We start from the raw sequence: 13,689 nt of genomic DNA on the forward strand, positions 1-13,689 counted from the left end.
ACAAGGTGGCACGTGTTGCTAAAAATAATTAGCAATTTTTTGCTGAAACTCTTGAGCATTTATGTTGTAATAATACAGAAAGCCACAGGGCAGCACGGTGGCCTAGTGGTTAGCACAACCGCCTCACGGCGCTGAGGTCCCAGGTTCGATCCCGGCTCTGGGTCACTGTCCGTGTGGAGTTTGCACGTTCTCCCCGTGTCTGCGTGGGTTTCGCCCCCACAACCCAAAAATGTGCAGAGTAGGTGGATTGGCCACGCTAAATTGCCCCTTAATTGGAAAAAATAATTGGCTAATCTAAATTTAAAAAAAAAATTAAAAAAAAAATACAGAAAGCCACCAATAACACAACAGGACTACACACTGCTCATCAAAAAACCTCCCACAAAAAGTTTCATATATTCATTCTACTGGTTCGGAGATGATCAACAAATCACACTCGAGTGTCGTTGTTGGATGACCATTCACTCGTATCTGAAAAACATAATTTAACATAGAACATAGAACATAGAACGATACAGCGCAGTACAGGCCCTTCGGCCCTCGATGTTGCACCGACATGGAAAAAAACTAAAGGCCATCTAACCTACACTATGCCCTTATCATCCATATGCTTATCCAATAAATTTTTAAATGCCCTCAATGTTGGCGAGTTCACTACTGTTGCAGGTAGGGCATTCCACGGCCTCACCACTCTTTGCGTAAAAAACCCACCTCTGACCTCTGTCCTATATCTATTACCCCTCAATTTAAGGCTATGTCCCCTCGTGCTAGCCACCTCCATCCGCGGGAGAAGGCTCTCGCTGTCCACCCTATCTAACCCTCTGATCATTTTGTATGCCTCTATTAAGTCACCTCTTAACCTTCTTCTCTCTAACGAAAACAACCTCAAGTCCATCAGCCTTTCCTCATAAGTTTTTCCCTCCATACCAGGCAACATCCTGGTAAATCTCCTCTGCACCCGTTCCAAAGCTTCCACGTCCTTCCTATAATGAGGCGACCAGAACTGTACGCAATACTCCAAAGCGGCCGTACTAGAGGTTTGTACAACTGCAACATGACCTCATGGCTCCGGAACTCAATCCCTCTACCAATAAAGGCCAACACACGATAGGCCTTCTTCACAACCCTATCAACCTGGGTGGCAACTTTCAGGGATCTATTTACATGGACACCGAGATCCCTCTGCTCATCCACACTACCAAGAATTTTACCATTAGCCAAATATTCCGCATTCCTGTTATTCTTTCCAAAGTGAATCACCTCACACTTCTCCACATTAAACTCCATTTGCCACCTCTCAGCCCAGCTCTGCAGCTTATCTATGTCCCTCTGTAACCTGCAACATCCTTCCGCACTGTCTACAACTCCACCGACTTTAGTGTCGTCTGCAAATTTACTCACCCATCCTTCTGCGCCCTCCTCTAGGTCATTTATAAAAATGACAAACAGCAACGGCCCCAGAACAGATCCTTGTGTACGCCACTCGTAACTGAACTCCATTCTGAACATTTCCCATCAACTACCACTCTCGGTCTTCTTTCAACTAGCCAATTTCTGATCCACATCTCTAAATCACCCTCAATCTCCAGCCTCCGTATTTTCTGCAATAGTCGACCGTGGGGAACCTTATCAAACGCTTTACTGAAATCCATATACACCACATCAACTGCTCTACCCTCGTCTACCTGTTCAGTCACCTTCTCAAAGAACTCGATAAGGTTTGTGAGGCATGACCTACCCTTCACAAAACCATGCTGACTGTCCCTAATCATATTATTCCTATCTAGATGATTATAAATCGTATCTTTTATAATCCTCTCCAAGACCTTACCCACCACAGACGTTAGGCTCACCGGCCTATAGTTACCGGGGTTATCTCTACTCCCCTTCTTGAACAAAGGGACCACATTTAACATAATTTATTATTATGAACAGTTTTACAAAGCAGGAATCCTCCTCCAGTGAACAGCCCACTGTGATTAGACCAGGGCTGCACGTTATTATGCTGGTCGGAAAACAAAATGGTCGTGTTTGTCAGGGGCATGATAATCTAAGAAAAAAAATATGTGTTATTGGGTCATTTCAGCCACAAAGTTATTTTAAAATGTTTAATTTCAATAGTGTGATCCAAAGCTCTGTGCAATCAGGAATTCTTTATTGGATCATTGCTGGAAGAAAAATAACATTCGCAATACAATAACCTGTCTTGTTTTCTTTCGATCAGTTAATAAATGTTTCAACTCTTTTAACTGATAAACATTCTTACGATAAAAACATCCAGTTTTTCTGCAAATAGTGAAATAACAGATTAGCGGCCAGTATCAAATGGCTGTAGTGATGACATTGTGGTTTTTATGCTTATTTGGAATGTAATACTCACCCCGATTAACCATGGAGAGTTTGAACGTACACAATGGTTAAAACCAAAACTGCTACCACTGCCACAGGAATCAGGACCATCAAATACTTCCTTCTGCCTAAAATAAATTTACAGAATTTTATGAAATGGAAGGAGACCATGGAACCTATCATGGTTGTGCCAGGTTTCGAGAACTATACTCCCCAGACACTTTTAAATATTTCTTTCCAACAACTTCTATTTAAAAGTCTTTATGGATTCTGTTCCCACCACTGTTTCTGATGAGGAATTCCTCATTCTTAAACGCCCCCAGCATAAAAATAAATATTCTAATCTCGGACGTTTCTCTGCTGATAATAAATCAACGTGCTCACTGAGCAGTGGAAGTATATATTCCAATTTCACATTAAATCCATCTTCATCTTGAATTTTGCTTTCAAATGACCTTTGGGCATCTTTGTTCTAAATAAAACAGCTCCAGGTTCTCTTGCCAGGCATCATAGTTAAAAGCTCTCATTCCTGGTATAATCTTTGTGTTAGTACATTGCAAATGCCCTTGACACCTTTCCTAACGTAAGGTGCACAAATTAGGGTTAGGTATTCTAACGTTGGTCTAAACAGTGATTTAAATCAGTTTGCAATGATCTAATTTGTTTATATGTTCTAAACACATACTTATAAACCTAAAAGCTGTGTTTTTTTCTTTAAATGACAGTTTTATCAACTTGACTCCCATTTTTAAAAAGTAACCATTTCCCTTATTTTTGTTTTCAACTGTGACGCGGAGCTTTTTGTTGTTAAGAAAATCTTTAGAAATCAGTGGTAGGATCGGACAGTTAGCATGGATTTATGAAGGGGAAATCATGCTCGACAAATCTGTTGGAATTCTTTGATAATGTAACTAATAGAGTTGATGAGGGGGAGCCAGTGGATGTGGTTTATTTGGATTTTCAGAAGGCTTTTGACAAAGCCCCGCATAAGAGATTAGCAAGTAAAATTAAAGCGCACTGGATTAGGGGTCGTGTATTGAGATATTTAGAAAACTGGTTGGTAGACTGTAATCAAAGTGTAGGAATTAACGGGTCTTTTTCAAATTGGCAGGCAGTTACTAGTGGGATACTGCAGAGATCAGTGCTATGACCCCAGCTATTCACAATATATATTATTGATTTAGTGAGGGAACAAAATGTAATATCTCCCAATTTGCAGATGACACCAAATTGGGTTGTGGGGTGAGCTGTGAGGAGGATGCAGAGATCCTTCAGTGTAATTTGGACACATTGAGTGAGTGGGCAAATGAATGGCAGATACAGTACAATTTGAATAAATGTGAGGTCCAATTTTGGTCGCAAAAGCGAGAAGGCAGACTATTTACCGAATGGCCATGAATTAGGAGAGGAGAATGTGCAACAAGACCTGGCTGCCCTTGTATACCAGTCACTGATGGTAAGCCTGCAGGTACAGCAGGCTATGAAGTACACCAGGGGCTGTTTAGCTCACAGGGCTAATCGCTGGCTTTGACAGCAGACCAAGGCAAGCCAGCAGCACGGTTCGATTCCCGTAACAGCCTCCCCGAACAGGCGCTGGAATGTAGCGACTAGGGGCTTTTCACAGTAACTTCATTTGAAGCCTACTCGTGACAATAAGCGATTTTCATTTCAGAATGCAAATGGTATGCTGGCCTTTGTTGCAAGAGGATTGAAGTACAGGAACAGGGATTTCTTGCTGCAATTATACAGGGCTTTGGCGAGGCCACATGTGGAATATTGTGTACAGTTTTGCTTGCATTATCTGAGGAAGGATGTTCTTGCTATAGAGGGAGTGCAGCAAAGCTTTGCCAGACTGTTTCCTGGGATGGCGGGACTGACGCATGAGGGGAGATTAAGTTGGTTAGGATTATATTCGCTGGAGTTGAGAAGAATGAGGGGGGAATCATATGGAAACCTATAAAATTCTAACAGGACTAGGCCGGGTAGATGGAACAAGGATGTCCCCTTTATTGGGAGTGTGCAGAACCAGGGGTCACAGTCCGAGGATACGGGGTAGACCATTTAGGACAGTGATGAAGGGAAATTCCTCCACCCAGAGAATAGTGAGCCTGTGGAATTTGTTACCACAGGAAGGATAGTCGCAGGGCTGACAAGCTGCTGCCATGCTTAAACAGTACACCCCCCCCGCACACACACTGATCACGGCCGAATAGATGGCACCGCCCATACAGCTGATGGGTCGGCCTATGGAGGGGTGCCCCGGGCTGGGGGTGGGGGGGGGGGGGGGGGGGGGGGGGGGGGGGGGGTCACCTATACAACCCAGGGCACCAGGTTTAAAGTTGGTTGTCAGTGCATGCGCAGCCGCATGGCTGCTCTGCCGGTTGTGGTAATGGTGTTCCATACCCGTCCTCCGCGACCCCATAGTCCAACTCCTGCCCACCCCCCATTACTCCCTTCAGCCCTGGCAGAAGCCCCATGGCCAGCGGTATGGCTGCCGGCGAAGTATGGCGGTGCTGACCACTGTCTGTAGGCCCTCTCTCTCTCAGCTGCCACAACGCCAGGTTCACGATTATTGAGAACACACGTGGACTACATCGTTGGGAATTTGGCCCATCGGAGGTAGAGCATCGCGAGTGGACCTGCTGAAGAGATGCGAATGGGGTTGCAACTACGCGTGGCGTGCATTGCAATTATGCTGTTTTCCAGGGAGCGGAGTATCGCGATTCGGCGTCAATCCGGCTTCTGCCGCGATTTCGGCATCGGGAACTATTCTCCGCCCGATCACCATTCCCGATTTTGGCATCAGCCAACGGAGAATTCGGCACAGTATGATTTCACAAAGCAGTTAGATATAGCACTTGGGGCAAGGCAGATCAATGGAAATGGGGGGGAAGGCAGGATCAGGCTACTGAAACACGGCCTCATCAGAGGGCTAGAACTCGGGGGAGCTGGTGGCCCACCCTAACCACTCCATGGGACAGGTCCAGGTTGGCACTCAGCACCCTCTACTCCCTCTCAGTGCCCAGAGGGCCCTGAGGTTCACAATGGGATGGAGGAGCAACAGGTTCGAGCCCTGGGGTTCCTGCACCATCTGGCTCCGCCAGCCCTGGAGGTTCCCCATGGTCTACACCATCATGTCGACGCCGTCGACGATGCTCCTCAGTGACTGGGCCGTGCTCTGCAGAGCCTCGGCAATGCCCACCTGCAACTGGGACAAGTTGTGCAGCGTCTTGGCCATGCCCATCTGAGAGCAGGACATGTCCCGCATCACCACATCATGATCAGCCTGGTACTGGGTGACATTCTTCAGCGAGGCGGACATTCTGCCGAGACCCTCAGCCATGGCCATCGCCGACTGTGCAACGCCTTGGTAAACTTCACTCATGATGCCGATGTTGTGCCCCAAACTCTCCACTGTGAACACCATCCATCCTGTGCTGGCCGCGATGGCACGTATTAGCAGCAACATCTCCCGTGATCCTAACCTCTGGGATTCCTCCAAGCAGCCATGGATCTGCTGGAATGTCGCTAACACCTCCCTCTGAATATCCTGGCCACTCCCTATCGTCTCCAACAGCTCCAGGATAACCCCTTCCACAGGCTGAGCATCAGGCTGGGACCCAGCTGGGTCCTGGGATCCAGCAGACCTCTGACTGCTATGTCACCTGGGGGTTCCTGCCTCCACCATTAACAGCATTGTGGCGCTCATCAGATTGTGCCCAGAAGCCTGTCCACTAACATGTACCACCGAGGTGCATGTATCTGCGCTGGTAGAGTGTGTGTGCCTCACTTTTGGCATCCTCGGAGCTCTCCTCCCTGGTGGAGAGGGGGCCACCCGGGATGGGCCAGCGCTGTCGGCTAGAGGACCTGCAGGAGAATGGACATGTGGTCAGTTGGAGGGAAGGGTCAGTCAGTAAGGCAATAACAACTCACGTTTGACCGGTTCTCCGGGTCACAGTGGTGTGAGAGAGTGAAGGGGGGTGGGTAGAGAGGTCTTGCGGGGGGGGGCTGCAGACACTGCTGTCTACTCACTTGTGCTGCCAGGTGTAGGTCATTGACAGTCTTCCTGCACTGGAGGCCAATCCTCCTGGACACACTCCCCGAGCTCACTGCTGCCACCACCTCGTCCCAGGTTGCACTGACTGCCCTGTGGCTGACCCTCCAGAACTCTTGGGGGGGAACATGACTTTCCTCCAGGCCGCCACAGCTTCTAGCAGCTTCCCCAGGTCAGTGCCCCTGAACCCTCGGGGGCTGGTCTCCTCGGCGCCATTGTTGTGAGCTGGCTGAACAAGTGCCTCATAAGTGCTGCTCGACTTTGTCAGCGAACGTGGTTCCTGCGAATCAGCAGGCGAGCCTTCATTTGCGGTGAGAAGCCTGTGAGGTCTCGTTATGTAGACCAATTAGTGTTGAATTGCTTTGCTGGGCTCGCTGGGCCGAGCAGCGGGTGGCACGCAGCAAATCCCGTTCTCCAAGCAGCACGGTAGCATAGTGGTTAGCACAATTGCTTCACAGCTCCAGGGTCCCAGATTCGATTCCCAACTTGGGTCACTGCCTGTGCAGAGTCTACATGTGCTCCCCCTGTCTGTGTGGGTTTCCTCCAGGTGCTCCGGTTTCCCCCCACAGTCCAAAGACGTGCAGGTTAGGTGGATTGGCAATGATAAATTGGCCTTAGTGACCAAAAAGGTTAGGAGAGGTTATCGGGTACAGGGATAGGGTGGAGGCATGGGCTTAAGTAGGGTGCTCTTTCCAAGAGCCAATGGCCTCCTTCTCCACTGTAAATTGTACGATTCTATGATTTTGAAACACTTAGAAACCTTCCCAGAGAATCGTGCCCTTCGTCACTTTTTTGGGCCCTGGGGAGTTTCACACCGGTTCAGCCAGCACTTAGGACGCGATTCACTTACTGCGTTGTGCTCCAGCGACAGCACAACGTGGCCAAAGAATCCCGGCAGAGCGCTCCAGCGGGCTTCTCGACAGGCTTTGCGCCTCACGGGATTTACCCAGTCGCCCCTAAGGGTCCAAAAGGTTAGGTAAGGCTTAGGTAGGGTGTACTTTCCAAGGCTCGGTTGAGACTTGATGAACTGTAGGGATTCTATTCTAACATTATTTAAAGGAGAAAAACTGCATAAAGGTTCAGCATAGAGGGATTTGAGTGTCCTCGTGTATAAATCACAAAAACATTAGGATCCAAGTTGAGCAGCTAATTCATAGAATATCATAGAATCCCTACAGTGCAGAAGGAGGCCATTCGACCCATCAAGTCTGCAACGACCCTCTGAAAGAACACTCCAACCAAGCCCACTTCCCCACCCTATCCCAGTAACCTCTTAACTAACCTATACATCCCTGGACACTAAGGGGCAATTTAGCATGGTCAATCGACCTAACCTACAGATCTTTGGACTGTTGGAGGAAACCTGAACACCCAGAGGAACCCTACGCAGACATGGGGAGAATGTGCAGATCCACACAGACAGTTACCCAAGGCAGGAATTGAACTAGGTTCCCCAGAGCTGTGAGTGAGTGATGAAGGAGCTGCGCTCCGAAAGCTAGTGATTCGAAACAAACCTGCTGGACTTTAACCTGGTGTTGTAAGACTTCTTAAAATGGTACAAGGCACTAGTTAGACCACAACTGTAATACACTGAACAGTTTTGCCCCCCTTATCAAAGGAATAATATGCTGGCATTGAAGGCAGTCCAAAGAAGATTAACTAGGCTGATCCCAGGCGGCACGGTGGCTCAGTGGTTAGCATTGCTGCCTCATGGCGCCAAGGACCTTGGTTCAATCGCGGCCCAGGCCACTGTCCATGTGGACTTTGCACATTCTCCCTGTATCTGAGTGGGTCCCACCCCCACAAACCCCCAAAAAGGTGTGTATAGTAGGTAGATTAGCCACACTAAATTGCCCTTAATAAAAAGAAAATAGGTTGATCCTAGGTATGGAGGGTTGTTCTCAAGAGAAGATGTACAGTAGGTTGGGCCTGTACTCATTGGAGTTTAGGAGAATGAGTATTGAATTTGACGAGACATATAGGATTCTCAGGGGGCTTGACAGGGTAAATGCTGAGTGGATACTTCCCCTTGTTGGGGAGTCTAGGAACAGAGGGCATTATCTCAGAGCAAGGAGTTACCCATTTAAGACAGGGATGAGGAGCAATATCTTCTCACAGAGGGTAGTGAATCTGTGGAATTCTTTACCGCAGAGAGCTGTAGAGGATGGGTCGTTAAGTATGTCCAAGGCGGGCAGCATGGTGGCACAGTGGTTAGCATTGCTGCCTACGGCGCTAAGAACCCGGGTTCGAATCCCGGCCCTGGGTCACTGTCCGTGAGGAGTTCGCACATTCTCCCCGTGTCTGCGTGGGTTTCACCCCCACAACCCAAAGATGTGCAGGATAGGTGGATCGGCCACACTAAATTGCCCCTTAATTGGAAAAAATAATTGGGTACTCTAAATTTATTTAAAAAAAAGTATGTCCAAGGCTAAGATAGGCAGAGTTTAATCAGTAATGCGATCAAGAGTTATGGGGATAAGGTGCAAAAGTGGAATTGAGGATCACAATATCAGACCAGTCATGCTCTTATTGAATGGCATAGCAGACTCAATGGGCTGGATGGCCTACGACTGCTCCTGTGTCTAAGGGTCTTATGACGTTCTGAAAACAGAAGCTGGCTATAATACACAGAAACTATGCAAGTCACAAGAGGAGGGAAGATTCACAGCTAAAGATAAGTAACACCAACAAGGCCTTGTACTGAAATCTTTGTAAAACCATAACTAACTATAGAAAAGGGAGAAGGTGTTCTGTCTATCACAGTACATTCCGTATTGGTCTGTTTACCGTTCATAGACCAGACAAACTGACTTGTGAAGCATTATGTTTCAAATTAGGTGAGGTAACTCAAATAAACTTTTTAGAACTTGGGTGTAATTCATGCTCAGAAAATTACACATCAAATGGTCACGAACCATTGAAATTAAACAAAGTGGTGTGCCTTCAGTTGAATCAATCTGCCATGTCATTTAAAATATTCAGTATTTTCAACTTAAAAGTAACAATATGCAGCTGTGTGAAGTAGAATATTACAAGGAAAAGCACAAAGCAAAGAATTATCCAAATGTGTAAATATTGTTCAGGAAATAAGGATGGGCTGGGAAGCCAAACTAAGCTCAGGGTCTGCAGTGGTTCAAAAGGGCAGCTCACTACCACTTCCTGAAGAACAACTCGGGATGGGCAACAAATGCTGGCCTAGCTAGCGATGCCAACATCCCATAAAAATAATTTTAAAAAACAGATAAAAAGGTCTGCCTGAATTACATTATTGTTTTATTGATCGCATGCTGTTCTGAATCAGGGCAAATTAATTCTGCCTTTGTTTCCCAGAGCTACTAATTCCATTTGATATATTTTGAACAGTTCAAATTTCTGCCTCAAGTGCATTTGGAGTTTTGAAATTATGATGACATAGGAAGGCCCTCGATTCTGTTCCACCATTAAATGAGATCATGGCCCATCTGTGATACAACTTCAAAAACCCATATTTGCCCCACATCCATTCACATCTTTTGATCCAATCTCAGATTTAAAATTAGCAATTGACCTAGCATCAAATGCTGTTTGGAGAAGAGTTCTACACAATATCCTTTGTGTGTACAGTGTTTCTTAACTTTGTAAGCGGAAGTGATGGCTCTAATATTTATGGAATGTCACTCATTCCTAAATTCCCCAACCAGCATAAAGAATCGTTCTCGTCGACACTATTGGTCCCTGTTACCGTCTTATGGGTGGCTCGGTGGCACAGTGGTTATCACTGTTGCCTCACAGCGCCAGGGACCCAGGTTCAATTCCGGGTTTGGGTCACTGTCTGTGCGGAGTCTGCACCTTCTCCCCATGTCTACGTGGGTTTCCTCCAGGTGCTCTGGTTTCCTCCCACAGTCCAAAGATGTACGGATAGGCGGATTTGCCATGCTAAATTGCCCCTTAGTGTCCAGGGATGTGAAGGTTAGGTTATGGGGTTGCAGGGATAGGGTGGGTCATGGATCAGTGCAGACTTGATGGGCCGAATGGCTTTTTTCTACATTGTAGAGATTCTATGATTCTATTCTCTGATTCTATTTACAGGACACACTTAACAGCTCCAAAAATGAGTTACATGACACTTAATGATGAGGAACGTGTTTAACTTTCAGTTCTATGAACTGTTTCATTGTCATATTATACTTGGTCATTTATTCAGATAAATAATATAAATTTTAACCTGGGAACTAATCAATTCCCATACCAGCCTCCCCGAACAGGTGTCGGATTGTGGTGATTGGGGGCTTTTCACAGTAACTTCATTGAAGCCTCCTTGTGACAATAAGGGATTATTATTATTATTAAATCAAACTGGGCTCATTATCTCACTGCAGTTAGATACATCTTCCAATAAGGTGAACATTCCCTGAAACCCCCACCGATAGAAGTTAACAGATTTTGCAGTTATGTTCAGATAAAAATGAATTCACTCATCCTCCATATTCTCAGCTGAATTCCTGTGAAGGGAAGAGTTGTTGTCATACTGTACAGACATTTTTCCAATTTCTCACCATTGAGATTGGCCCCGCTATAAAGGCTGACAGTCACTCGGTCGCTGGTTGCGTTACTGACTGGGTTTTCTGCAATGCATCTGTACATACGTTGCTCCTCTTCAGTAACACAGTCTATTACAAGCACTGTCACATCATATGTCTCAAGAACTCCAGATGAGGACACCTTTTCCCAGTAAATCAAGTAATTTGTTCCTTTGGAGACAGAGCAGTTCAAGGTGATATTTGATGAACTCGTACAGTCACCAAGAATCATTGTCTCAGGCTGGGAAACAGGTTCTGAAACACACAGATAATAATTACACAATACAGTCACAGAAATTTGGAGAAACTTGTTTAATACGATGTTCTATGAGGGATTTCTAAGTGATGTAACAAATTAGAATACAAATGCAATATTTCCATTCTGTTTTGTATTTTAAACAGACTAACGTTAAAGACTGATGTTCCAGTATAATACATGCCCTGATATCAACCCATATATTGGCTAGAATTCTCTGGCCATTGGGATTCACTTTTCCCGATGGCAGCATGGTTTGGGGTGGTTTCAATGGGAAATCCCATTGACAAGCGGCGGAAGGATCGAATCCTGCTGCCAGGGAACAGCGCGCTGCCATGAAACACGTGGCCGGGGGACCGGGGAAACCCGCCCATTGTGCTTGTGTTTCACAAATGTGTCCCGTCAATGCATTGAGCAGGAAATATTGGATTTCTTGGTGACATACCGTCAGGACTGTTACATGAACCTGGAACTTTGTTGGACCCTTTCCCATTCTGTAGCCATAACTGTTGGGCATTTGGAAGAAATTCTACTTACATGTGTAAAAATAAAACACCACTGAAATTCTGGTGAAGTTTTACAGCTGATCATATGGACCCCAGGGGAAATTCTCAGTCATTATATTTTTCCAATGAGTGAGGAAGGATCCAAATGGTAAGACCTAGGCGCGATTCTCTGGCGTCGTTGCGCTCTCGCTCAAGCGTAACGTGGCCGATGAATAGCAGGAGAGGCCAAAAATGAGATCTGCACCAGGCGTAAAAAAGTTTGCGCAACAACTGGCCTGATCTCGTAGGCGAGAAACAATTAGCATCACTTAAGCCCCATTTCCATACAATTAACGGGAGCCACCCCATATCCAACGGCATCCAGTCATTCAGTGGCCTCCCCAGCTAGTGGTCACGTTGGCGCCGATTAGTGCTCCATTTGAAAAATGCGAACCTGTTGGAAGGGCTTCTGTGGGCAGCTGAGGAGATGAGTAGCCATCTTTGCTCACGGGCAACAAGCTCAGGGGTACTGGGCGTGTCACCCCAGTGCTCACTGGGAGGTGGGGATGTCTTGGCTGGGGGTGGGGGACTTTCCGCAGGGGTGGGCTGCCATAGGTGGGGTGGGGGTGTGCCCCGGGGTGGGGGGGGGGGGGGCAACTGGGGGACAACCATTCATGGCACCACCATGCCAACTCCTGGATCATGTGTACCCATTCCGGGGCAACCCCTGTCCTTGCCCATCTGCCCTAATAACCAGTTGTAACTCTCACCAACTGCTGAGGCCCCTGGCTATGAGGCGGAAGGCTATTACTCATCGGGAATTGCCAATTGTGGTTAAGTGAGCACATCACAGATACCAAGTGGACTTCTGTGGGTGGGCAAGCCATGTAGCATGTGGGAGTCATTGCCTAGTGTGTCGGAGTCATTGCCTAGCATGTGGGAGTCATTGCCTAGTGTGTCGGAGTCATTGTCTAGCATGTGGGAGTCATTGTCTAGCATGTGGGAGTCATTGCCTAGTGTGTCGGAGTCATTGCCTAGCATGTGGGAGTCATTGCCTAGTGTGTCGGAGTCATTGCCTAGTGTGTCGGAGTCATTGCCTAGCATGTGGGAGTCATTGTCTAGCATGTGGGAGTCATTGCCTAGTGTGTGGGAGTCATTGCCTAGCATGTGGGAGTCATTGCCTAGTGTGTCGGAGTCATTGCCTAGCATGTGGGAGTCATTGCCTAGTGTGTCGGAGTCATTGCCTAGCATGTGGGAGTCATTGCCTAGTGTGTCGGAGTCATTGCCTAGCATGTGGGAGTCATTGCCTAGTGTGTCGGAGTCATTGCCTAGCATGTGGGAGTCATTGCCTAGTGTGTCGGAGTCATTGCCTAGCATGTGGGAGTCATTGCCTAGCATGTGGGAGTCATTGCCTAGCATGTGGGAGTCATTGCCTAGCATGTGGGAGTCATTGCCTAGTGTGTCGGAGTCATTGCCTAGCATGTGGGAGTCATTGCCTAGTGTGTCGGAGTCATTGCCTAGCATGTGGGAGTCATTGCCTAGTGTGTCGGAGTCATTGCCTAGCATGTGGGAGTCATTGCCTAGCATGTGGGAGTCATTGCCTAGTGTGTCGGAGTCATTGCCTAGCATGTGGGAGTCATTGCCTAGTGTGTCGGAGTCATTGCCTAGCATGTGGGAGTCATTGCCTAGCATGTGGGAGTCATTGCCTAGTGTGTCGGAGTCATTGCCTAGCATGTGGGAGTCATTGCCCAGTGTGTCGGAGTCATTGCCTAGTGTGTCGGAGTCATTGCCTAGCATGTAGGAGTCATTGCCTAGCATCCCAAACACACTGTGATGCTTCGACACTGTGCCTGGACACTGTGCCTGAACACTGCAGGAGGCAACAGCACACACGCAGCAGCCAACATCTGAACACCCAGGGAATGGGACACAGCTCCGGGGACATGCCCACAGCCGGAGGGTGGGTGAGTGCCACGGGGAGGGGAG

The 13,689-nt window shown here is 47.3% G+C and overlaps 1 protein-coding gene across 1 annotated transcript in view; it reads right to left on the reverse strand.

Annotated features, from left to right (window-relative positions):
* Positions 1-334: 334 nt before the first annotated feature.
* The window catches only part of LOC119976227 (hepatocyte cell adhesion molecule-like), a 42,325-nt gene continuing 28,970 nt past the window's right edge, over positions 335-13,689 (reverse strand). The window contains exons 4-6 of the mRNA XM_038816573.1: positions 10,939-11,217; positions 2,381-2,477; positions 335-471 (exon numbers count right to left, since the gene is read on the reverse strand). Of these exons, the coding sequence (XP_038672501.1) occupies positions 2,386-2,477; positions 10,939-11,217 (371 nt within the window). The 3' untranslated portion in view covers positions 335-471; positions 2,381-2,385. The remainder of the gene's footprint in view (positions 472-2,380; positions 2,478-10,938; positions 11,218-13,689) is intronic.

The sequence above is a fragment of the Scyliorhinus canicula genome, chromosome 13 (genome assembly GCF_902713615.1).
Source record: "Scyliorhinus canicula chromosome 13, sScyCan1.1, whole genome shotgun sequence".
Classification (NCBI taxonomy): domain Eukaryota; kingdom Metazoa; phylum Chordata; class Chondrichthyes; order Carcharhiniformes; family Scyliorhinidae; genus Scyliorhinus; species Scyliorhinus canicula.